General features: G+C 38.6%; 1 protein-coding gene across 3 annotated transcripts in view; it reads right to left on the bottom strand.

Moving 5' to 3' along the window:
* Window positions 1-363: 363 nt before the first annotated feature.
* The window catches only part of eif4e2 (eukaryotic translation initiation factor 4E family member 2), a 54,364-nt gene continuing 30,187 nt past the window's right edge, over window positions 364-24,540 (bottom strand). Inside the window, exons 6-7 of one of the 3 annotated variants that reach the window (XM_059944553.1) lie at window positions 17,994-18,130; window positions 364-4,122 (exon numbers count right to left, since the gene is read on the bottom strand). In XM_059944553.1, coding sequence (XP_059800536.1) covers window positions 4,083-4,122; window positions 17,994-18,130 — 177 coding nt within the window. In that variant the 3' untranslated portion in view covers window positions 364-4,082. Of the gene's footprint in view, window positions 4,123-17,989; window positions 18,131-24,540 lie in introns of those variants that run through there. The other 2 variants (XM_059944559.1, XM_059944564.1) reach the window with 2 other exon arrangements.

Consider the following 24,540-nt stretch of genomic DNA (forward strand, 5'->3'; position numbering starts at 1 on the left):
TATCAGTGATATTCCCTTTGTTTTATCCATCCATTCACCAACTTCTCTGCTACTGAAAACTGTTGTTTTGTAATTCTAAAACAGTAAACTGATTCAAGTGAAAACGAGAACTGAGAAATGCTAGTTAAACTTCATCTTTTATTTTAAATGTGCTGTGTACATAACATGTGGTAGCATGTTGTATGCAATTCATGTATTTTTTACCTCTAATCCATAATGAATTATTGAAACAAGAATGCTTAATCAAACAATATATTTACAATATTAATCAAATACTACTGAAATATTAAATACACAACAATTTTCCCTACTTAGCTATAAAATCCAACACAATAGAGAATTCATCTCAGCTATTTGGTTAATAGATTCTTGATTGGTCAGGGCATGAAGGGATATGAGGAAAAGGCAAGAGATTGGGGCCGAGAGGGAAATTGGATCAGCCATGATGAAATGGTGGGGCAGACTCAACTGGCCAAATGGCCTAATTCTGCTCTTATATCTTATGGCTATATACAAACATCCACAGCATATTAAATTTTAAATTGTCCCATTTAGGTCAAAAAATTTAATCGTTGTGGAGGATTTTTTCATTATTGTGGGCTAACGCCTTTCCTGACAAGGGGGATCACTCTGCTTGGCAGGTGAGATTTGTGGCTGTGAAAACAATTTCAGGTTCTGGAGTCTCCTCTGTGGAGGTTGTAGGAGTTGACTCTGAGACTACAGGAAGTGGTTCTGACAGCTCTGGACACCTTTCTTCTTATAGTTTGTGCATCTTGATCTTGGGAAGGTGCATATAGTTTACTGGAGTATTCTTTTATTAATCCTTCCATTGCTCCCTTTATAATCTGATTTCTCCTCTTGGTTTCCTCATCTGCAACATCCTCTGTTTTTGTATCTCTATTAACTCCTTTCTTTATGGTCGTCCATTCATCCAGCTGGGTTCTGGTCTTTCCATCTACCCTTACAAGCAGCTTTTTGTCTCCCATTTGAAATTCATGCAATAACCTTATTGCACACAGAGTAGATTCTGTTCCTTTATATTCATTCACAAAAGCTAAACGTTTGTGACTTACTTCAAGCTTCTTGAACTCTCTTACAGTGTTTTTCAACTGGGGTCCAGCAAGATATTGTGATTAAAAATATATATCATTATTTGAACTTTGCACTACAAGCAATGCTAGTGCTCGCAGTGGTGGGCAGTGACCGAGCAGCCCTGTTAGCAATCTCGTTAGCCCAGTATTTGGATGGGAGATAGGGAAGCCTGTTGATAATTGGTCAGCGCTGCATTGCATGGAGGGGAGGATGATAGACTGATGAAAGTAAAATGCATTTTCCGAGCATTGAACGGACTTGCCCAACTTGGGCCGTGACATCAGCCTCTCCCTATGTAAAATACACAGGGGTATTTTATTAACCCCTCCACTTTACAAACATGCCTGATGGTCTAATGTGGCAAATTTTGAAGAGGAGGTGCAAGATGGAAGAGGAGGATTCTAGGCCTAAGCCCATGGACAATTCTGATAAGGTTAATGATGAAGAATTAATCTTCTGAGTCATTTCACTGCACTAATGCAACAACAGACACATAAATGAGTTTTGTCTTTACAATGAAAGCTACTTATCAAAGGAATGGTGATCCAAGTTGTCCTATTCCATTGTGCCTAGTCTCCGGCAAACAGCTTACAGATACAGCAGTGACTCCAGCAAAATTGAAGACACTTAACAAGTCACAGCCATATGACATGTAAAACTGCTGATTATTTTAAATGGCTATTGGAATCTCTAAGCAAACAGAGTAAAGTTTTAGTTAATAAATTCAGTCAGTGAAAGGAATCAGGAGCAAGTTATTTAGTAGCAGAACTTATTACCCAGAAAAGGAAAAGTCATAGAGTTGGTAAGATCCTAATTATGCCAGCATGTAAAATTATAGCAGGTAAAATGCTAGCACAGGATATCATATGAGAAATTGAAAAGGTTTCACTCTCAAACAGTATGATAGGTCAATGTATTAATGACATGTCACATGATACTGAAGAGGTTTTGTGAGATAAACTGGGTCTTATTGAAAATCATCTGGAAGAACTGCAGAACAAAATTGAACACCATCTTTCCTCCCTTTCAACACAAGTGTGTGACTGGGTGAGGGATCCTTTCTCTGAATCTTCTGCTCAGCCTGAAAACTTGACTTTGAGAGAAGAGGAAGAACTTTGTGAGCTGCACACCCTGTGCACACCATTTACTTTTGTCTGGTCAACATACTCTTTTGTATGTATTCTACTTTGTTGCACTTTCTATACATTTCATTTTAAAATCTGCATTGATCTGCATTGTATGTGAGCCCCTGCCACAACAGTAACACAATTTGTTCAGCCAGGCTGGTTTCTGTTTACACATTGCAATTTTGTTCATGCTCATTTTCATTTCTGACTGCAACTGAATTGTGTCTCTGTCTGCTGTTTCCACTGAAACAATGATTTCAACTAATGTGAGCTGTGCTTCAATTAGAAACCATTTTAGAATTTTGTCTAAGATGGAAATACCTGCCATAGAGGGAGCACATAGCAACACTGATGGTTGATGTGGTAGATATCCTGAGTGAGAGTAGAGTAAGTAGAGCAGGCCCGTATCCTCCAGTTTGATAAAATGAGTGGAGATCTCACTGAAACTGTCAAATTTCTAACAGGATGGATGCAGAAGTACATTTGTCCTATCTAAGGAGTCCAGAATCAGGAGTCACACCTCAAAATCAAAGCACCACACACAAAATGTTGGAGCAACTCAGCAGGCCAGGCAGCGTCTATGGAAAAGAGCACAGTTGACATTTCGGGCCAAGACCCTCAAAATCAAAGTTGGCCATTTAACACTGAGGTTTCTTTTTTATGTTTATTGCATGGTGAAACTATGCAATTGAATATGTTCATAAATGAAATCTTAGATTACATTCTTTGCTAGCATTGAACATTAACAGAAGATTCTGCTGATGCTGGAGGAACTCAGTAGGTCAGGCAGTATTTATCGAGAGGAATTAACTGATGTTTCGATCTGAGACCTGATGAAGGGTCTCAGCCTGAAATGTCTACAGTTTGTTCCTTTCCATTGATGCTGCCTGACCTGCTTTGTTCTTCTGCATGTTACAAAAGAAAATCCAAGTATACTTTGTAAGCATGCTGTTATAAATTACTTCAACCATGGTACATTACATTTCAAGAGTACAGAAAGACAAAAATGAATAGCTGCAAATTCCCCATCATACCACATACATAAAAACGATGATACTGAAGTCCTCTATTATCCAAGATAATATTGCCTTTTCCGTATTGTTAGAACAAAAGATAAAGGAATTGAATAACACCACAGATATGATCTAATATTATGTTCTCCTTAAAGTAGCATTTTAATTACATGTAACCATTTAAATAAAAGATTAAATAGTCTTTTCCTTTGTCATGGTTATTTGGTTGTCTTTTGTAATAACTGTGCAACTTGTCATTGAAGACCTCTAGGCTAAAGTAAACAGATGTCAGAATTAACACACAACACAAAGCTTTCAGTCATAAAGTGCTGTTTATTGGGAAATAGCACCAGACAAGTAATGTGGTATTCTTTCTGAGTCCAGGGTAAAGATTTGAGTTGCAGCAATTTTTCCATTAAAAAAATTGAGAAGTTAACAAAATAAATGATGAAAATAACTTACAAAGATGAATGACAATGAAATGATAGGAATTAGGTGAAACCAGCAAGCAGACTCATTTTCCCCATATCTAACACAATGTATTCACAAAACACCAACATTTACAATAGTCACAATTTTTAAAACTAAGGAAGCAAAACTCAATAGAAACAGTATACATTAGCATAACAGACCCAGCCTGGCTTTAAACAAAAATGCAATTCATTTTGTGAAAACAACTGAAAATAGAGTAATTCTTCCCAGAAATAACAATGTCCTGTTGTTATTTTCTAGGATTCATATTGAGCACCATCCCATTCTGAAGTATTGTTAATTTAAAAAAAATATGGTTACTTCTTTAAAACAAAGCATGCCATACCTTCCAAATTAACAAATAAGTGTAATGAAGATCTCATAAAGTGATTTTTGTATTTCGAAAGCTTGAATTGTCTCTGTAAAGGAAGAAGAGAATACGTTATTGCTCTTTACAATTACATCTCTGCCCGAGACTTTAATTACAGAAATAAACTACTAATTGTTCTAAATATTAACTCATTAATAAGGTATGGAATTATATTCACTATTGTGAGAGACTTAAAAAGAACATCAGTAACAGCTTCTTAATGCAAAGGAGGCTGCGGCTTTGGAATGATCTGCCAGAAATAATGGTTGAAGTGGGTACATTAGAAATATTTAAAAGTCATCTGGATAAATACATGAACAGAAGTTTAGAGCTATGGGTTAAATGCAGGCAGATGGTGCTATCTCACTGGGAAACACAATGGGATGAATGAATTGGGCAAAGGGTCTTCTTCCATGATGTATGACCATCACAGCATGAGATTTTAATTACAGATGTAAATTAATGATGATTACAATATTTATGTATTAAAATGCATTCAATTTTACCAGCTAACTTAAGAATTTTTCAGATTGTTGAATTCTATTTGCTAGTTGTTCAGAATTTCCCTGGCATAGCATGCTTAAATTATTTACAAAAATAACGAGTATTTGAAGATTTTCAGTCAAAATGCATTCCCTTCCAGCCACATTAGATAATGCACTGTAAATTGACTAAATTATAATTGAATTGTAAATTTTGAATAACATTCATCAATAAATAAAAGTTACATCTTACTCTGGAGAGGTGGTATCGGAAAAAAATAATAAGATGCCTTGTCACAGAAAATGAAATTGAAAGAATCCTCCAGAATTTGATATTATACAAATTATGTCCCAAATTTCCATGTAGAATACCTCAAGTTACATCACTGCTCTTGGTTCCTTAAGGTCATTAAAGCCAGAGTGGGGGCTAATGGGGATAAGCTCCCACTACCTATTAAATACTCCCAGTAGAGCGCTTCTTAAATTGTCTTTGCCTACCAACTCCAGCTCCCGGTCTTCATGTGTGGCTTAGTTACTAAACCCAGCAGAACTGTTTCTACTGACAGGAGATTGGGCAAAGGCAGGTTATCTGAACCTTAAAACCAGTTGCTCCCAGCAGATGGGGCTCATCAGTCATGGTTGGCAACTCATTCAGGACAACCTTGATCGCCATAATTTACCGCTCTGGCTTGCGGATTATGTAAACAGCTAGGACACCATGACCAATGGAGGGCCTCTCTTATAACTGCTCCTTATCATCATTATTTCCATTAATTCAAAAGGGAATAAGCTATTATCACAAAGCACGACATAAATATTTCATATTTCCTTTGACACGTCATTGGCTCATCAATTCTATACCAGATCACAAAGCAATTCTATTTCCCAGCTAATTTACTCCGCAACCTATTCTCTCCATATTCACATCAACTGACTACCCCCAGTCCGAAATTCTACTGCTCATCTATAAGTTCAAGTTTAATTGTCATTCAACCGTACAAATGAATACAGTCAAACGAAACAGTGTTCCTCCTGAGTCAAGTGCAAAACACAGTTCCAAAAGCACACAGCACATATTGTTATGAGAGCATAAAAATATACAGTCAACAAAAAAATATAGCCCAAGTCCCTGAGTGGCATGCTCTGAAGGTTGATGGTGCATGGGATGTTTTCCTGGTACAGCTCGTTTTTCACCCAACGAACACTGGAGAGCAGCACCACTCACAATTTACAGTGACCTGTTAACCTACCAGCTGACACCTTTGGGGTATGGGAAGACACTGGAGAATGGAGGAAAGTTATGCAGCCACACAGAGAGCATTGGAAGCCAGGAATGAATCTGGGTCACCACTCCTTTACATTGCAGAATGTCCAAGGCTCTTAAACAAGAGTGATGTTATGTTTGTCATTAAGAATACTCCCTTAAAGAATACTGAAGCTAACAGTGTGACATGAGAATACAAAAGAATATATAACAGATGGCTAAGCGAATTGAGTGCAAATCCAGAAAGGAGGTGATGAAATAAAGCCAAGAGGAGTCACCAGCTAAGAGCAATTTTGTCTGATTTTACTGAAAGAATAGCAGTGAGAAACAAAGGAGTTCCAGGACAGATCGTTGAAGTACTTCCGAGATAACAGTGTGGCAATGGGGAATGGAAATAGAGACAACTTATTCTCTCCTTCATGGTGTATCATGCCAGATTTGTTTAATAAAAACACATTAAAGAAATGCCTCAAGGGAAAGTGATTCCAAATTAAAGATAAGTTAAGACAGTTAAGGTAGGACAGGGCAAACAAAATATTTGTAGTATAAATTCAATGAAGGAAAAAGATCCATCTAGAAGTTCAATATTTAAATACATATTTCAGCATATACACCTAAAAAGTTGTTTTCCCCACAGTAAAACATGATAACTATTTCTGGAATGGAGTGAGGGTAGGATGTTATGGAACCCTAGAAATCTTTGGTAGCAAGTTACCCTGCACCCTAATGCAGGGTAACTTAGGGACATATGGAATATCACCAATTATTATGCCATGTCCCTTTGGAATATTTTGCAGTATGTGAAGTAAACACTGTTGGATACTACAAGGGCACTAGGGTCTTCCCAGCATAGCACCAGAACACAACATCTGCAGGTACATACTCCAAATACATATACTCCCATTTCTACCTTACTGCACTGAATCCTCCTACAACTAACACTTAAATTTTGGGGAAGATGGTGGAGCTATCCACTGGCATGTGTTTATGAACGAGAGTCCATACAGCATTTTCTTAAATTAAAGGATATGAAGCACAATAACCTAACAAAACAGTATTAGTGCAAGTTTAGGCAGACACATATAACAACATCTTAAATGTGAGTTATATTTGAGTAGTTCAACAAGATGATAATTACCCAATAACTGAAATTCATATTTGACTATAAAAATATTCTCAGAATAAAATAAAATATCTAAATCAAATGTTTCTGAATGCCCAAGAACACTTGATCTTAATGTTCACAAATGGGGATATAGTAAACATTAACAGGAGCTAAAAATCTTAAAGGATTTAATTTTGCATAATCAAGAACTTGAAACATATCCCTATGGTAAATAGAATGCATTGGCAATCAAGTGCTCTAAAACAGAATTCTAGAAAATAAAGATTGTTAAGAAATTTCACAACAAACAAAAAAATTTAACTTGTCCACTTTCTCAATGCCATTTTCTAAAGGTTACCTTTTCAAAAATTCTGCAAATTGCACCTCTCAACATGCAGAATAAAAAATTTAGTAGCATGTCTCACATTTTTAAAAGGGATACTCTACAATAATATAATGAAGTGCTGATGAATCGCTGAAAACTTCAACTGAACCCAAAAGTACTAATTGTTAGTTACTAACAGAACTGTACAAAAGACATTTTGCAATCTGCACTCATGTAAGTTTCCAACAACTGAAGCCCTTTTGTTTACTAAGAAAATTTCTGCATGCCTTAGTCTTATATTTTTCCTCAAGTGTTACTTGTCTGGCCAGGATCACAACCAGGTAAACTAGCCATGACAGTTAAGCAAATGTTGGTGCCGCAGGGAAACAAAGCTTGGAGCTACAATATTATCCCATGTCATTTAAGATTTCCATAATATGATTAGTGTCCACAACATTAACATAAGGTCAATCATCAAAATCCCTCTATCCTTTTGATTTTATTCTGAGATTAAAGTATAATTGAGGATTTAGCTGATTTACAAATTGCTGTTTATCTTAATGTAAAAACAAAACTGCAAGTGTTAGGAAAGCAACACAAATATAAATAGCATTTTAACTTTTGCACTGTAGTATCTCCAAAGGAAATTCTTATGCTTCTGTTGTAATCTCATTACATACTGTGGCATGCAAAAGTTTGGGCACCCCTGGTCAAAATTTCTATTACTGTGAATAGTTAACCAAGTAGAAGTCAGCAGCCATGGGTCCTCTGAGCAGCTGCCTAGCACTCTGAAAATTAAAATAAATGATGCCCACAAAGCAGGAGAAGGCTATAAGAAGATAGCAAAGTGTTTTCAGGTAGCCATTTCCTCAGCTCGTAATGTAATTAAGAAATGGCAGTTAACAGGAACAGTGGAGGTCAAATTGAGGTCTGGAAGACCAAGAAAACTTACCAAGAGAACTGCTCTTAGGATTGCTAGAAAGGCAAATCAAAATCCCTGTTTGACTGCAAAAGACCTTCAGGAAGATTTAGCAGACTCTGGAGTGGTGGTGCACTGTTCTACTGTGCAGTGAAACCTGCACAAATATGACCTTCATGGAAGAATCAACAGAAGAAAACCTTTCCCGAGTCCTCACCACAAAATTCAGCTTCAAAAGTTTGCAAAGGAACATCTAAACAAGCCTGATGCATTTAGGAAACAAGTCCTGTGGACTGATGAAGTTAAAATAGAACTTTTTGACCACAATGAGCAAAGGTATGTTTGGAGAAAAAAGGGTGCAGAATTTCATGAAAAGAACACCTCTCCAGCTGTTAAGCACGAGGGTGGATCAATCATGCTTTGGAATTGTGCTGCAGCCAGTGGCACAGGGAACATTTCACTGGTTGAGGGAAGAATGAATTCAATTCAAAACCAGCACATTCCGGAAGCAAACATCACACTGGCTGTAAAAAAGCTGTAGCTGAAAAGAGAATGGCTTCTACAACAGTATAATGATCCTAAACACACCTCAAAATTCTCAATGGACTACCTCAAGAGGCGCAAGTTGAAGGTTTTGCCATGGCCCTCACAGTCCCCCGAGCTGAACATCATTGAAAATCTGTGGATAGACCTCAAAAGAGCAGTGCATGCAAGACGGCCCAAGAATCTCACAAAACTAGAAGTCTTTTGCAAGGAAGAATGGGTGAAAATCCCCCAAACAAGAACTGAAAGACTCTTAGCTTGCTACAAAATGCTTTTAAAAAGCTGTGATACTTGCCAAAGGGGGTGTTACTAAGTACCGACCCTGCAGGGTGCCCAAACTTTTGCTTCGGGCCCTTTTCCTTTTTTATTATTTTGAAACTGTAAAATGAGGAAATAAAAAAGTAACCTTGCTTAAAATACTAAAGAAATGTGTCATCTTTAACTTTATGCCTTTTGGAAATCAGGTCATCTTTTACTCGATTAGCTATTCACAGTAACAGAAATTTTGACCAGAGGTGCCCAAACTTTTGCATGCCACTGGCTTCATACTGTGTTATAAATTTTCTATGATTCTGTGACCTTTTAATTTCAGAATCTTAAGATTTACAAACCTGAGCTTACATGGATCAGTATCAAAAGTAAATTTCAACCAGACCAAAATATGTTAAGCAAAAAGCAGCCTGCATCTGCAGCAAATCACCAACACATGGCAGTAATTACAGGCAGTCCGTGGGTTATGTACAAGTTACGTTCCTGAGTCCGTCTTTAAGTCGGATTTGTATGTAAGTTGGAACGAGTACATCGGTATTATTTAGCGTCAGTTCGTCAAATGTTTGGCTTAGTATATAGTATATATTTTACCTTTCTATGTATATATAATACTTAAGAAACATATGTATTCCAATAATTAAACCACTGCGTTGCTTAGAAATAATTGTAGCTTTCATCGGGGCAGGGCCTTTCACATGCTCCATTATTCTCACTTTATCCGTTATCCTTTAAAATTGTTCCGATCGTTGACCGCCTGTAGCCTAATGCTTTTCCAATGACCAATGGCGTTTCACCTCTTTCCAAATGCTTTATTATTTCCACTTTATTTTCAATTGCGATCGCCTCCTGTCAATGGAACAGGAACACTGCAGGTGGTGGGTCCCAAGCTCCGCCGGCTCCCAAGGTCCGCTGGGTCCTAAGGACCACCGCTCTGAGACAGGTTAAATGGGACAAGTGGGGGCTGTGCTGGGTTTGGGTATTTGATCCTCCACAATATTCTGCGTGGAAATTTAAACTGGAGGTGGCAGTGTTCTTACTTTTGGGGTCAAGTTGCAAGCTCGATATCAACCTGGCACAGATGGTACGGGAGTCACTGGATTGACATCAACCCGGCACGGGAGTGGTCTGTCACTGGATCGAAGTTGGGAACCCCAGCGCTGATCTCACTGCGCCACCAGCCGACCGGAACGGGGGTGGGGGGGGGGGGGGTGGGGTCAGGGTGAATCTTACTAAGAAAAGTTTAAGCCAAATACAAAGTTAAACACTCAACAGTGTCAACGGCAATGATTTAAAATGACGGACGGCGTCGTGATCTGACTTAAAATGGCAGACAGCATTTTCCGTCCTCGGTTAAGTATGAGTTGTCTGTAAGTCGGACGTTCGTAACTCAGGGACTACCCGTATGTAATTTGTTGGTTTGTAAATCAAATCACAAAGCAAATCCAGTCTCAGAAAGATCACTATATTTTTTTGGAATAAATCAATGCTGCGAAAGAACAAATTGAAGATTAGACCCTAATATTTTAAGAGTGAAACGTCGTATGCAAAAAAAATCACAGTACAGGCCCTTCAGTCTTCCTTTTAACATACTCTGACATCAATCTAACCCTTCCTTTCCACATAGCTTTCCATTTTTCTTTCATCCATATGACTGAATCTTTTAAATGTACCTAATGTATCTACCTCTAAACATCACTCCTTGCAGTGCATGCCACTCTGAGTGAAAAAAAAAACTACCTCTGACATCACCCCATTCTTTCCTCCAAACATCTTAATATGGCCTCTCTTATTAGCCATTTCCACCCTGAGACTAGATGGGGTAGAGTTGTCAAATGTGTTCAGGATTCTAAATTGGAAAAAGGCCAATTTTGATGGTATCAGAAATGATATAGTAATGGGTGGATTCGGACAGGCTGTTTTCTGGCAAAGATGCACATGGTTAAGTGGGAGGCCTTCAAAAAGTGGAATTTTGAGAGCAAAAAACTTGTATGTGCCTGACAGAATAAAAGGTAAAGTGCAGGGAACCTTGGCTTTCAGAAAATATTGAGTGCTTTGTAATGAAAAAGAGGTGGTACATAGCAGGTATAGACAGGGAGGAACAAATGAGGTGCTTGTGGAGTATAAGTATTGCAAGTGAACACAGAAAGAAATCAGGAGGGCTGAAAGAATGCATGAAGTTGCCCTAACAGACAAAGTGAAGGAAAATCCCAAGAGATTCTACAGATATATTAAGAGCAAAAGGATTGCATTGCAAGGAACAAAGCTGGTCCTCTGGAAGATCAAAATGGCAATTTTATGTGTGGAGCTAAAAGAAGTGGAAGGAAATCTTAAATAATTGTTTTGCATCTGTAGTTACTCAGGGACAGACACAGAGCATATAGAAGTGAGGAAAGCAGCACCAACTTCCATGGCCCCTACACAGATTACAGAAGTGGTATTTACCGTCCAGGGGCAAATCAAGGTGGATAAATCCCCAGGGCATGACAAGGTGCTCCCTCAGACCTTATGGGAGGCAAGTGCAGAAATTGCTGAGGCACCTGCAGAGATATTTAAATAATCCTTAACAACAAGAGAGGTATTAGAGGATTGGAGTACAGCCAATGTTCCGCTGTTTAAGAAATGCTCTAAACATAAACCAGGAAATTATAGGCATAGTGAGTCTGATAACAGTAGTGGGAAAGTTAATGGAAGGTATTCTAAGGGACTAGATATAGGTATTTGGATAGACAGGAACTGATTAAGAATAGTCAGCATGGCCTCATGTATGGCAAGTCATGTCTAACAAATCATAGAGTCTTTTGAGGAAGTTACCAGGAAAGTGGATGAAGACAAGGCAGTGGATGTTGTCTGCATAACCTTTAGCAAGGCACTTGACAAGGTCCTGCATGGGAGACTGGTCAAGAAGGTTCAGTTGCTTGGCATTCAAGATGAGGTGGTAAACTGGATTAGACATTGGCTTTGTGGGAGAAGCCAGAGGATGGCTGTTGTTAGTCATCTATAAAAACAAGTTGGATGTCAATGTGGCTAACTGGATCAGCAAATTTGCAGATGACACCAAGACTGGGGGTGTAGTGGACAATGAGAAAGGCCATCGTGGCTTGCAGAGGGATCTGGATCAGCACGAAAAATGGCAGATGGAATTTAATACAGACAAGTGCAAAGTGTTGCACTTCAGTTAGACCAACCAAGGTAGGTCTTACATAGTGAATGGTAGCGCACAGGAGTGTGGTAGAACAAAGGGATCTGGGAGTACGGGTCCATAATTCATTGAAAGTTCCATCATAGGTCATAAAGGAAGCTTGGCCTTCATAAATCAAAGTACTGAGTGCAGGCCAAAAATGCTGGAGAATTCAGCAGGTCAGGCAGCATCTATGGAAAAGAGTAAACAGTCGACGTTTCAGCCCAAGACCCTTCTTCCAGCATCTGTGGATTTTCTCGTGTTTGTGATTGAGTACAAGAGATAGGATGTTATGTCAAAGTTGTATAAAATCTATCCATTCTATCCTTTGGCCTTAATAGTCACATACTTACAGATACTAATTCCAATGTTTCAATGGTAAAAATCAAATGTCTTCCTCAGAGACAAGTTAATTAAATGTCAAGTCCCCTTGGAGACACCTCCTTATATACCCTCTCAAGTGAGCAGTGCATGGGTGGGGGCTTAATGCTCTATCCTGATTGGCTAGATCAGGATTGCCTATAGCTGATTGGTTAGCTTGAATTGACCTTGTTCCGATTGGTCGATTTTTTTAGGCTAACCCCTCTTTAGGAATGTGTGGTCCCAACCTGGAACTATTTCTACATTCTTAGAGCCTACATTTGGGTCCCCCATATGCTCCATCTCTAGTGATTCCCTAATCTTTCTCTTGTAGGCACAGGCATTCTCTGTCTTGCCAAAGATCTTGGCCTCATCAAACCATGGTCTACATGAGCATGACAGGCAGTGTTCAGTGAACCCACTTTGTTCTGCTCTCAAGTTTTTAAAGGCACTCTGATGTTCTGCTATCCTGGTCTTCAATGACCTTCCAGTCTCATCAATGTATTCTTTTTGGCATGGTGATAGAGGTATGGAGTATATACCTCCCTGACGCAGTTCCTTAGGCCTCCTAGGTGCTACTTGGTTTAGCCTTCTTCTAATTGTGTCCTCACTTTTTTCCTATTAACTAGACACTATATTTTGGCAAATTTGTCTTTGCTTTTCAGTTAAGTTGCCACTGTGTGGCACAATTACCATCCTATCTGGAGTCTGGAGGTTGTCTTTGTTGTACTCCATTCCTTTCTCAATTATGTGCATAGGGTAGCCATTTTTCTTGAATGTTTCTCTGACCTTCTTGCACTCTTCCTCCTTTGCAGCTCTAGTTGTGCACAAGATATTTGCTCTTAGTGCCATGCATCGAACAATGCCAAGCCTTGTCTTCTATGGATAATTTGACTGGAAATTCAGGTACTGGTCTGTGTGAATCTTCTTCCTGTCAACTCTCAACTCCAGCTTGTCTACCATCCATTTTACCATAACATCTAAAAATGGCAAAGTAACTTCACTTTCTACCTCCATGGTAAACTGTATGGCCTTGATCTGATTGTTTAAATGTGTTAAAATGTCTCTAATATTCCTCCTGGCTAATGTTTCCATAGGATAAATGTGTCATCCACATAGTGCAGACATAAATCTGGCATTTTAGTTGTCGTAGCCGAGGCTTTTGTTTCAAGAGCAAACACAAGGAAATCTGCAGATGCTGGAAATTCAAACAACACACACAAAATGTCAAGTCCTGATGAAGGGTCTTGGTCCGAAACGTCGACAGCACTTCTCCCTATAGATGCTGCCTGACCTGCTGTGTTCCACCAGCATTTTGTGTAAGGCTTTTGTTTCAAGGCTGTCCATGAACAAATTGCAAAGTACAGGAGATACAGGAGGTCCCAAGGCCATTCCATCCTTTTGTTTGTGGAAATTTTCACCAAACTAAAAAACTATGCAAGATGCACAAAATAGAATCAACTCCAAGATCTGGTCTAAATTCAATGATGTCTTTCCTTTCCATGAAGCATTTTTTATTCATTGCCTCTTCTCAAGCACATCATTCCCTGGTCTATTGGCGCACTGGTGAATAAGCTAACTACATCAAAGATCACCATGCACATTTGTGGATCAATTCAAAGGTCTTTAATCTTTTCCCCAAAGCTTCTACCATTTGCCACATTTGATGCAATGCCACTCTGCAATGGATTTAACACCCCAACTAAGTATTTGGCAAATGGGTGTGTTGTTGTTTCAATGCAACTCATAATTGGCCTTAATGTTATTCCAGGTTTGTGTATTTATGGCAAACCTTAAATATGAAGTGATTTACACTTCCCTCTGATCTGATTCCAGGAAGCCAATCAGTAGTGGGAGCAGAGCAGAGCAATGAGCTTTCTCACTGGTCAGCGACGATTGTTTAAAAGGAGAGCTTCGCGGGCATTCAGGCTCAGTCAGGTGGGAACTTGAACATCATAAAGCTCTGTCATACTTTCAAGGAAGTTTGAAATATGAAATACAATTTCTATCTTCTTTTTGGCAACAATGAATGCATTCAAATAAATATGCAAACACAAACACTAAATAATGCAAACATTCAGTAGGTCAGGCAGCAGTTAACATTTCAGGTCCACGACCTTTCATCAGAACCAAGTACTTCCAGATATAGTGGTGCTTTTTTCTTCAGATTTGGAACACCAGGTCTTTTTTGTTTTGATTGCTGATAAGTTTAGAACTTTGTTTAATGATAGGTATATAGATTGTTTACAGCAAAAGCTGGAGTTTATACACTCATCCTCTATCAAACAGAGGTTAAATGACATATCCGAAGAGGTAATTATTCTGACAACTATCAGACTATGTTCAGAGTGAAATACTATCAGCTGCACTGAATTTACATGCACTTAGTCACTAGAGCATGAAGATGAAGTACCATAATTAAACATTCAAGAAAATTAAACTACTTTCATGATGTCAACATCACCATTGTGAATAATAATGGTGCCGTTTCATTACTAAATAAGTGTTTAAACAAATTACAGCTCACTTGTTTTTAATTATCACTTACAGCTATTAAAATACTCGTATACCCTTAGTTCTGATTACTTTGAAAAGAGTACGTTGAGTTAAATAAGTATAAAAAGAAACTGACATTTTTTGCAAAAATGAAGATCCAAATTGCAACTTTATTTTAAAAAATTCTAAAGATTGATATGCCATTAAATTTCTAAACATGCATATTTTGTTTTTTTCATTATACTTCATTCCACATACCATGAGTTGATTATCCCACTTGAAAATGAATGACACCTATTCTCTCAAGACTGAGTCATCTGATCCTGTACTTCCTAAGTAACAGTAGACCCAAGAAACCATCTCCCAGTTTAGCAGTTCAGTTTTCTCTTGCTGTTAGATAAAAGTCCTATTGCTTTGCTGTGAAGATCATATCGAGTATTATATATGATACTTGATATGATCCTCACAGCAAAGCTACAGAACACTGCAGAACGAAAAAATGGCAACATTTAAAATGTTGGAAAGCAGTGACATCACAAAATCTTCCATGCAGTAAAATGTAAAATTTATTCCTTAGATTTATTAAAAGTTGCACAATAACTTAAAGCAAATTATAACCTACATCTTATGAACAGCAAAGTACAGAGTTAATATCAGTTGTTGGCAAAATTGTTATGTGAAGCATTCCCATACACGTTACCTCTGTATTGCTATTTGCACCTCTGAAACCAGACCCAGAATGTTTTAAGCCCAATGAGAAACAAATCTATTCCAAGCAAGGCATGCAATTAGTTCATAAAAGTGAATTAATCTCTACTAAAATGGGAAACAACTTCTTTTTAAACCACTCAAACATGGATTTAAAGATGCCCTAAACTTCAAACCTAGTCCTATAGAACACAAAGGCCTAGATTTCCATAAGAAATGCTAGCAGGCATTTTTTCATACTTTTGTTTTAGGAATTTGGGAATTGTATTTGCAAGAATACACAAATAATTGGATGATGGCCTTACACTGAGGTTTTGCTGATTACATCTCTTTGCTGGACTCCTCATGAACCCCAGTTACAGAACATTAACATCCAGCAGGCTTTGACACTTATAGCATTGATGTTTGTTGAACTTTGTCATTAGGCAGAATTACTGTATGTAAAAAAATGTCAATCATGTTCTAAGCCAATTTGAAATAACCTCTAATAATGGAGATTTAAGTGCTTAACTTTTAAAAACAATTGTTGTTCTTGAAAGATTCCAAATGTTGGACATTTAAATATTCAATGTTCTTGACAGCTAACTAAAGCCGTGGCAAGGCTTAGCTGGCTGTTAGTTTCTCAATGTATGTAGGCTGTGCTCATTCTAGCTCTGCGACATGATGGCCTATACATTCAGAAAGTCGTGCACTGCAAAACACTCTGCTGATGATGTGGGAGAAGTTTCGTTGAAGCTACAGCTGGAAAGTCTGTTAAAATAAATGCAAGGTGAGTTGTGATTTTTCAACTATTTGAAAAGTTTTAGCTATTCAAGTCAGTATATTTAAATTGAGATACTTTGTATAATCTAATTGAGCAACTGAGAAACCCTTAGGACAAAAATAGGATTTTAAAAAGAAAATGAACTATTAACAGGATTAACACCGCCTGACCTGGTGAGTTCCTCCAGTATTTTGTGTTACTCCAGATTCCAGCATCTGCAGTCTCCTATCTCTCTATTCATGGGATTAATTAGCTGAACATAAACAAAAATAACTTAGCAAAGCTACATTCCTTTACAACAGTTTGAAGACTGTAACATCTATTGGCTCACTGAGCAGATAAAGAATGAAAGACCTGCAATTTATATAGCAGGTGTAATAAACTCACATCATCCAAAATCACTTAACATCGAATGAAGTACTTACACAAACATTTGCAACTAAGAAATGTCGATTCAACCCTTTAGATATGTTTCTCGCAAGTGACAAATGTTTTAAGTCACAAGGGTTCAGCTACTTACGTCATGCTTTTTTTTCCTTATCTGTCATGTTGTCAGCTTTCAGTGATCTCCAGCAGCACTTATAATTTCTGTATTTATACTGACGACTATTAACCATCCCTTCAATTTTGTTCAGTTTCCGGTTTATTCCAACAGAGTATGAAGGCTAAGATTATTGGGAAGGTGTGAGAAAATGGATCATGTCCATTTGAGTTAGCACCTGCAACGTAATCCTTCATCACTCAAAAGCCAGACAGTAAAATTACTTTATTTTACTGAACTGAAACAATTGTATGCCTCAGCCCAATTGGAGAAAGACATTCTTTATTGACAACATTCTCTAATTACTCCACAAATATTTCCATAAATTCTGGAGTAAGAGGATTTAGTACCATGTCTGATGCAGGTTTTTCTTCCCCATAACAATGGCTACTGGCTACCATGAAGCTTAATAGGACTACAATACTCACATTCCAAATAATGCCTGTCTTTCTAGTTTGGCTGAAGTTTCTTCTGACATGAATACGTTCTGTGCTACTACTTGCAGGAGCTACACTGAGAATATCTAAACTATCTTGAAAATACACGAGGTTTCTATTCAATTATTTAACCATATGTTATACATTTGTAGGTTACTTATAAAACAACTCGTGACTGATTAAAAACTACATTCAAAACAGCACAAATGAAGTGAACGTCAGACCCTTAAGGCTAGTAATTTGAAATGGATTACAACACAAGAAAATGAAATAAATTCATTAGTTTCATTGAAGGAACAGGGTGAACATTGGGAGAATGAACACATCAACATGCGTCTGTCATCTAGTCTCAATGCCCATGATTTCACTGATGGAAATGCATAACAAAGAATTTCTTTTTGCTATTTGCTTTCACACACCTGCACATGAACCAACTTGTGCATTTTTGTGCAATGTTAAATTAAAAATATTGAAGACAATGGCCAGTAAGCATATTTATCAAGGAATTCTGCTAATAGGTCATACTCACTTGATACTGTCAGTGTGAGTCTTGTATTCCATTATGGTATTGGGTGGTAAATTTAGAACACGTCGCAATGTGTCCCGTATGCGTGCTGTTGTAGCTTGATCACTTGCAGTTTTATTCCATATTGAGATAATATCTTCCTAATAATGAAAGAGAATTCTGAGTGAGTTCTTGTAACGCATTCGTTGACTATTGTGTTTTGCTGCATGCAAACTATCTGCAATCAAACCAGCAACTATGCACATCTATATAGTACTAAAGTTTTTTTTTCAAAAAAAAATAGAAAACCACAAACAGACCAGTAGATACAAGAATGTGAAGAATATGTGACTTGGACACAATGATGTTTCCCCATGGAAGTTGGGTCAAGTATAAGAGTCTCCAAGCTGGAAATGGTCACCTTAAGTGGATACTAATGTTGGTATGTATATCCTGCTGCTGGATTTGATTGAGTTTATAGGATGCGGCAATGGTAAGATTTCTCCAGTGCTCTGTAGTTAACTGCATCTTTGGTCCATACAATCACTCACATTCTGTAGACTGTGACCAGAGTGCCAGTTTAAGGCCTTGATCTTTAAATGCTTTCATGGCCAAAGGCAGTGCTGAGTGGCAGACTGATAAATTCCACCACTGGACTGTTTTATTCCAGCTGGAAGGTGGCTCCTTTGATATGGAAAATGACCATGGTGTGATGGGGGAGGTCACAAGGGAGAGATAGTTGTGTTGTGCAGAAAGGATCTTTGTCTTCCAAATGCTTAGTCTGGTCCAACTCTTTTTCACACTACTGTAAAAGAATAAATAGTGTTTTTAAGTTCTGTTTCCAAATGTGCACATTCATATTGCAGTCTGCATACCATTGACTTGATGCCCAAGACTGTTTCATCACAAACAAAATTGCTTCAAAATATTAAATATTCCCACATGCCTTCTACATCAATTTCACTACTGCAGGATTTTTTGCTGGAAATAAGTGGTGGGGGTGGCAAGGGAAGGTGCAGGGGGGGGGGGCGTAAGGGTTAAGCCTTATAGCAAGGAAGACTGAAGAGAATTAGTCTGACATGATTTTGTTCTACCCCACTCTGCACCATGACTGATACTGTAGTGTATGCATCAGTAAAAATCATGGAGCAAAAGGAAAATGGTGAAAACTTCATTTTGTGGAGAGCCAGATTTGAGCACTATTCTTCCTAAGGTGCGAGAGACAAAAGCTATTGGAAGGTTAACTATCCCCTCGTATAGCAGTTGATATAGTTTACTACATCACCTTTTGGTTTTCATTTGTTGCACAATGAATATCATGTTTGGCATATCCCTATTGACCCTTCCCAAGTTTTACTGATGCACCAAATTAAACATTCTGTCTGGATGTATAATGGCTCAGTATGGCAACTGCTCTACACATTACTCAAGAAACTGCAGAGTTGTGGATACAGCTCAGCACATCATGGAAACCAGCTGTCCCGTCTATACGATTTGCTGCTTCAGTAACGCAGCTAGCATAAATCAAAGATCCCACCCACCTGGCATATTCTCTGTTCTCCCCTCTCCCATCATGCTGCCTGAAAGCACATACCACCAAAGTCAAGGATAACTTCTATCCTGCTGTTAGAAGATTCTTGTATGATAAAATGGACTCACAATATACCTCATTATGATCTTGCAATTTATTGTTTACCTGCACTGCACTTTCTCTATCTTTTACACTTTATTCTGCATTGCTATTGTTTTATCTTGTTCTACCTCAATGCACTGTGTAATGATTTGATCTGCATGAACAATATGCAAGACAAGCTTTTCACTGTATCTTCATGTAACAATAAGAAGCCAAAATGTCGAATTCTGTCTTCTGATGGTCAAAATCCACACTGCAACTCTGGAAGAAGCTCATCATCTAAGGGAGATTGGTGGCCAAGGAGAATTCTTGCGATGATTCCCCCGTGGCAGACAGCAGAAAGACTCCTTCATAATTAATGTGATTCAATTTTTAAAGTTGGTGACAATTACAGGAGCTGAGATCTACTAACATGCCCCCCAGTCCCCCCAAAGAGGACATGAGTTTGTCCCAGAAATGCTTCCCCACCATGTCTTAGTACTTCAGCAGAGATTTTGTTTGTTCTAGAGACCTTGTTTGCCAACTACTGGATTTCCTTTTCAAACACTTGCCAGTTTGTTTAGTGCCAACACAGCAGCAGTGTGCTTTGGGTGGAATCAAGGGCATTCGCATTAGAGGCAAAAGTTAGAGTTGAAACTTTCAAAGTACTCTGACCCACAGGCTTTGGAGGCATTGCAAATTTTGAGTCTTTTTCTGTACTTGACATCTGATGAGTGGGTCTTCAGTCTTTGGGCCACAGACAACACTTTAAAATGCATGCGTGTTATGGCTGTTGACTGTTTCTGGCTCTCCTGGACTCTTTACTATAGCCCATCAGTTCTATATATTACAAAGGAAACAGTCCATGTCTGCATCCAGCAACAATGAGACACAAGTCGATAAGTACTAAGGAACATTCATGGCATGAAAGTGCTAGATAATACCAATGCCATAATGGCAGCAGTATGAACTTCTTGGCAGGAATCTTTTATAGCACCGAAACACCAAGAAACTTCTGCCACTTACTATTTTAAGACAGACTTTAGTTTCAAATGCTACACCTAATACTATATGGGATGGAGTCTACACACAGGTCAGAGATGAAGTTTTCAAAAAATGCATTTATTTTTTTGAGATCTGGGTGGTCAATAAGTACTTATTGACCATTTCCAAATGCCCTTTTGAAGGTGTGGAAATTAATATTGCACGACCTTCAAGTATCCAGGAAGGTCATTGATACAGCTGCTCAAGATGCTAACATATTAAAGTGCTAGCATATTATCCCAAGGACACTTCATGAATGGAATAGTTGGCCTTCAAGTACCAAAACCAACCTTATTTTTTGCCATGTATGAATTCAGTCGCTTGGGTGTTTTCCGTTGACACCCATTGACTTCAGCTTCACCATGGCTCTATTACTCCTCCCAAACATTATCATTTCAATTTTTTTCTAGATGAAATTTTATTTGTTGTTGCTCTTCTCATTTTAGTTATTCATCAATATTGTTCTGTCATCAGACTAATCTTCCACACCAATCTCAATATCACCAATTTTTGTGCCATTTGCAAGTAGGCCAAAGGTCATTCCTCTTACAGTGATTTTCAGATTAATGTATGTAGCAAACAGTAATGGTCCCACCTCCAATCCTGCTGCATCTCTGGTCACGTGCTACCAAAAACAAACAATCCTGAATCACACTCTGGCTGTGATGAAACCAATTATGCTAAAGTACCCAGGATCCCAAAAGGCTTTTTTAACTTTAAGATCAATCTTTGCCAATAGCCTTTCTGAAGTCTATGTAGGTTAAACAGAATTAATTTGCAGAATTGTGTCTTCAGACACAATAAGACATGATATTCACCATCCTTGAGTAATCTTCACCTTTCCAAGTACAGATTAATCTTGTCCCTTTGGAAGCTTTTCCCCCAATAATTTCCATTCAACTATGGCCTAACAGGTCCCTACTAAACACAGCATCCTCCCTGCTAGCCCCAGTTGTTTGCATTTGGCCTTTAACCCTCCAAGCCCTTTCCTTGGTGTACCTATCAAAGTGCTTATTAAATATTGCAATCGTACCCACCTTGATCAGTTCCTATGATGGCTTATTCCAGGTACTCACTAAGCCAGGATGGTGTGTTGCCTCCCAGGTACTAAGGTCCAGAATGTCTCACAGTGGCTGCAGAAGATTCTTAAAAGGGAAGGTCAGCAGCCAATGACACAAGTAGAAAGGGAGAAGAAAGGCACAGTGAGTATAGGGAGTTGAAGAACAGGACCTCCAAGGCAGCAATCTCTGGATTATTCCCAGTGCCACATGTTAGTCAGGTCAGGAACAGGACAACGGTACAAGTGAATGAGTGGCTAAGGAAGTGGTGCAGAGGGTTGGGTTTCTGGACCTTTGGGATCTCTTCACTGGAAGGTATGACCTGTACAGAAAAAGATGAGTTACACTGGAACCCAAGAGGAACCAATATCCTTGCAGGCAAGTTCGCTACAGCTGTTGGGAAGGGTTTAAACTAATTTAATAGGAACCAGAGTGATATGGCTGAGGATGGAGCAATTGGTATAGAATGCATTGTGTATTGAGATTGTGAGGAAGAATAGGCAGATGACAGGGCAAAATTGCAAAGAGTGGGATTAAGTGAAGTGTAACATGACGGCAAAATTGAAAAGGATGATGAATACAGGATTGAAGGTGTTATATTTGAATACATACAGTGTAAGGAATAAGGTGGATGATCTTGTAGCACAGTTAGGATTGGCAAGCATGACGTTGTAGGCATCACTGAGATGTTCTGAAAGAAGGTCATAGTGGGAGCTCAACATCCAAGTGTACGCATTATACCGAAAGGACACACAGGTAGGCAGGGGGGTGGGGAGACTCTGTTGGGGGAAAGAAATCAAATCCGTAGAAAGAGGTGACATAAGATCACAGCATTTAAAATTCTTGTGGGTAGAGTTAAGAAACTGATGGGAATTATACACAGGCAAGTAATAAGCGCAATGTTACAATAGTCATGGGGGATTTCAATATGCATTTAGATTGGTGCAGGGTCCCAACAGAGGGAATTTGAACAATGCCTTTAATATGGCATTTTAGAGCAGCCCACGAGGGGAAGGCAAATCTGGATTTAATGTTGTGTAATGAACCAGATTTGTTTAGGGAGCTTAAGGTAAAAGCGACCTTGGGAAACAGTTATCATTATATGACAGAATTTACCCTGCAGTTTGAGAGGGAGAAGACAGTCATATGTATCTATTTTTCAGTGGAGTAAAGTGAATTATAGAAACAAGAGAGGAGCTGGCCAAAGTTGATTGGTAGAGGACACAAGCAGGGTAGCTGCCTATGGTTCAGGAGGACTAGGAATTGCAAATGTCACTGTACTCTTTCAGAAAGGAGGGAGGCAGAAGAAAGAAAATTATAGACCAGTTAGCCTGACTGAAGTGGTTAGAAAAATGCTGGATAGGATTGGAATATATAAAATCCATATTAAGAAACCTCAAGTGTAAAAAGACCCCGATGGGAGTTATATGCAGATCTTCAACAATAGCCAAGATGTGGGGTATAAATTTCAACAGGAAATTGGAAAGGCAGTGGTTGAGAAGTCCATTATTAAGAATGAGGTTTCGGAGTATTTGGAAGTACGTAATAAAGTAGGCCAAACTCAGCATGGTTTCATTAAGGGAAAATCTTGCCTGACAAATCTGTTGTAATTCTTTAAGGAAATAACAGGCAGTTAGAGAAAGAAGAATCAGTGGATGTTGTTTACTTGGAGTTTCAGAAGGCCTTTTCACAGGGTGCTAGGCTGCTTAACAAGATAAGAACCCTTGGTATTAAAGGAGGGATACTAGCATGGATAGAAGATTAGCTAACAGGCAGGAGGCAAAGAGTGGGAATAATGGGGGCTGTCAGTGACCAGTGGTGTTTGTTCCACAGGGATTAATACTGAGATCACACGTTTTCATGCTTTTGTCAAATTGGATGACAGAATTGATGGCTTTGTGTCCAAGTTTGCAGATGATAAAAATAGGTGGATGGGCATGTAGTACTGAGGAAGAAGGGAGTCTGCAGAAGTTTTGGAAAATGGGCAAAGAAGTGTCAGATGGAATAAATTGTAGGGAAACATATGGTCATGCACTCTGGTAAAAGGAATAAAAGGTGTAGACTATTTTCTAAATGAAGAGAAAATTCAAAATTCCGAGGTGCAAAGGGACTTGGGAGTCCTTTTGCAGGATTCCACCTCATCAGCTCCCCCCGAATCCCATGCTACCTAACCTTCCAGATCAGTCTGTCATGCAGGAACTTCTCAAAGTGCCTTACTAAAGTCCAAATACTCAACATCCACTAAGCTACCTTCATCCTGAGATACCTGCATCTTAATGAACACATAAATCCGCCTTCTGCTGCAAAACCACAAGCTCTCAAGAACAGAAGCCAGGTACAAACTAGTACTCTAAGAAGCTAGCTCGTAATGCACCTTTTGCCCTTGCCCTGGTTACATATCAATTACATCAAGTTAGTATGCAAAGAGTGACTCAAACCTGCCCTCTGCTGACCATCTGTAAAAGTGAAGCAAAGCAACATCAGCTTCATGTACTCTATACAGATTACAGAGGAGGTGTTTGCTGTCTTGAAGCAAATTAGGGTGAATAAATGCCCAGGGCCTGACAAGGTGTTCCCTTGGACTTTCACAGGTATTTAAATCATCCTTAGCAACAGGCAAGGTACCTGAGGATAAGCCAATGCTGTTCCACTGTTTAAGAAAGGCTTTAAAAATAAACCAGAAAATTATAGGCCATTGAGCCTGACATCAGTTGTGGGAAAATTATTGGTAAGGACCAGGTTTGAGTACTTGGATAGACATGAACTGATTAAAGATAGTCAGTATGACTTTGTGCATGTTGAGTCGTGTCTAACCAAACTTAGAGTTTTTGAGGAAGTTACCAGGAAAGTTGATGAA

Source organism: Hypanus sabinus, chromosome 2, assembly GCF_030144855.1.
Source record: "Hypanus sabinus isolate sHypSab1 chromosome 2, sHypSab1.hap1, whole genome shotgun sequence".
In the NCBI taxonomy this organism is placed as follows: Eukaryota; Metazoa; Chordata; class Chondrichthyes; order Myliobatiformes; family Dasyatidae; genus Hypanus; species Hypanus sabinus.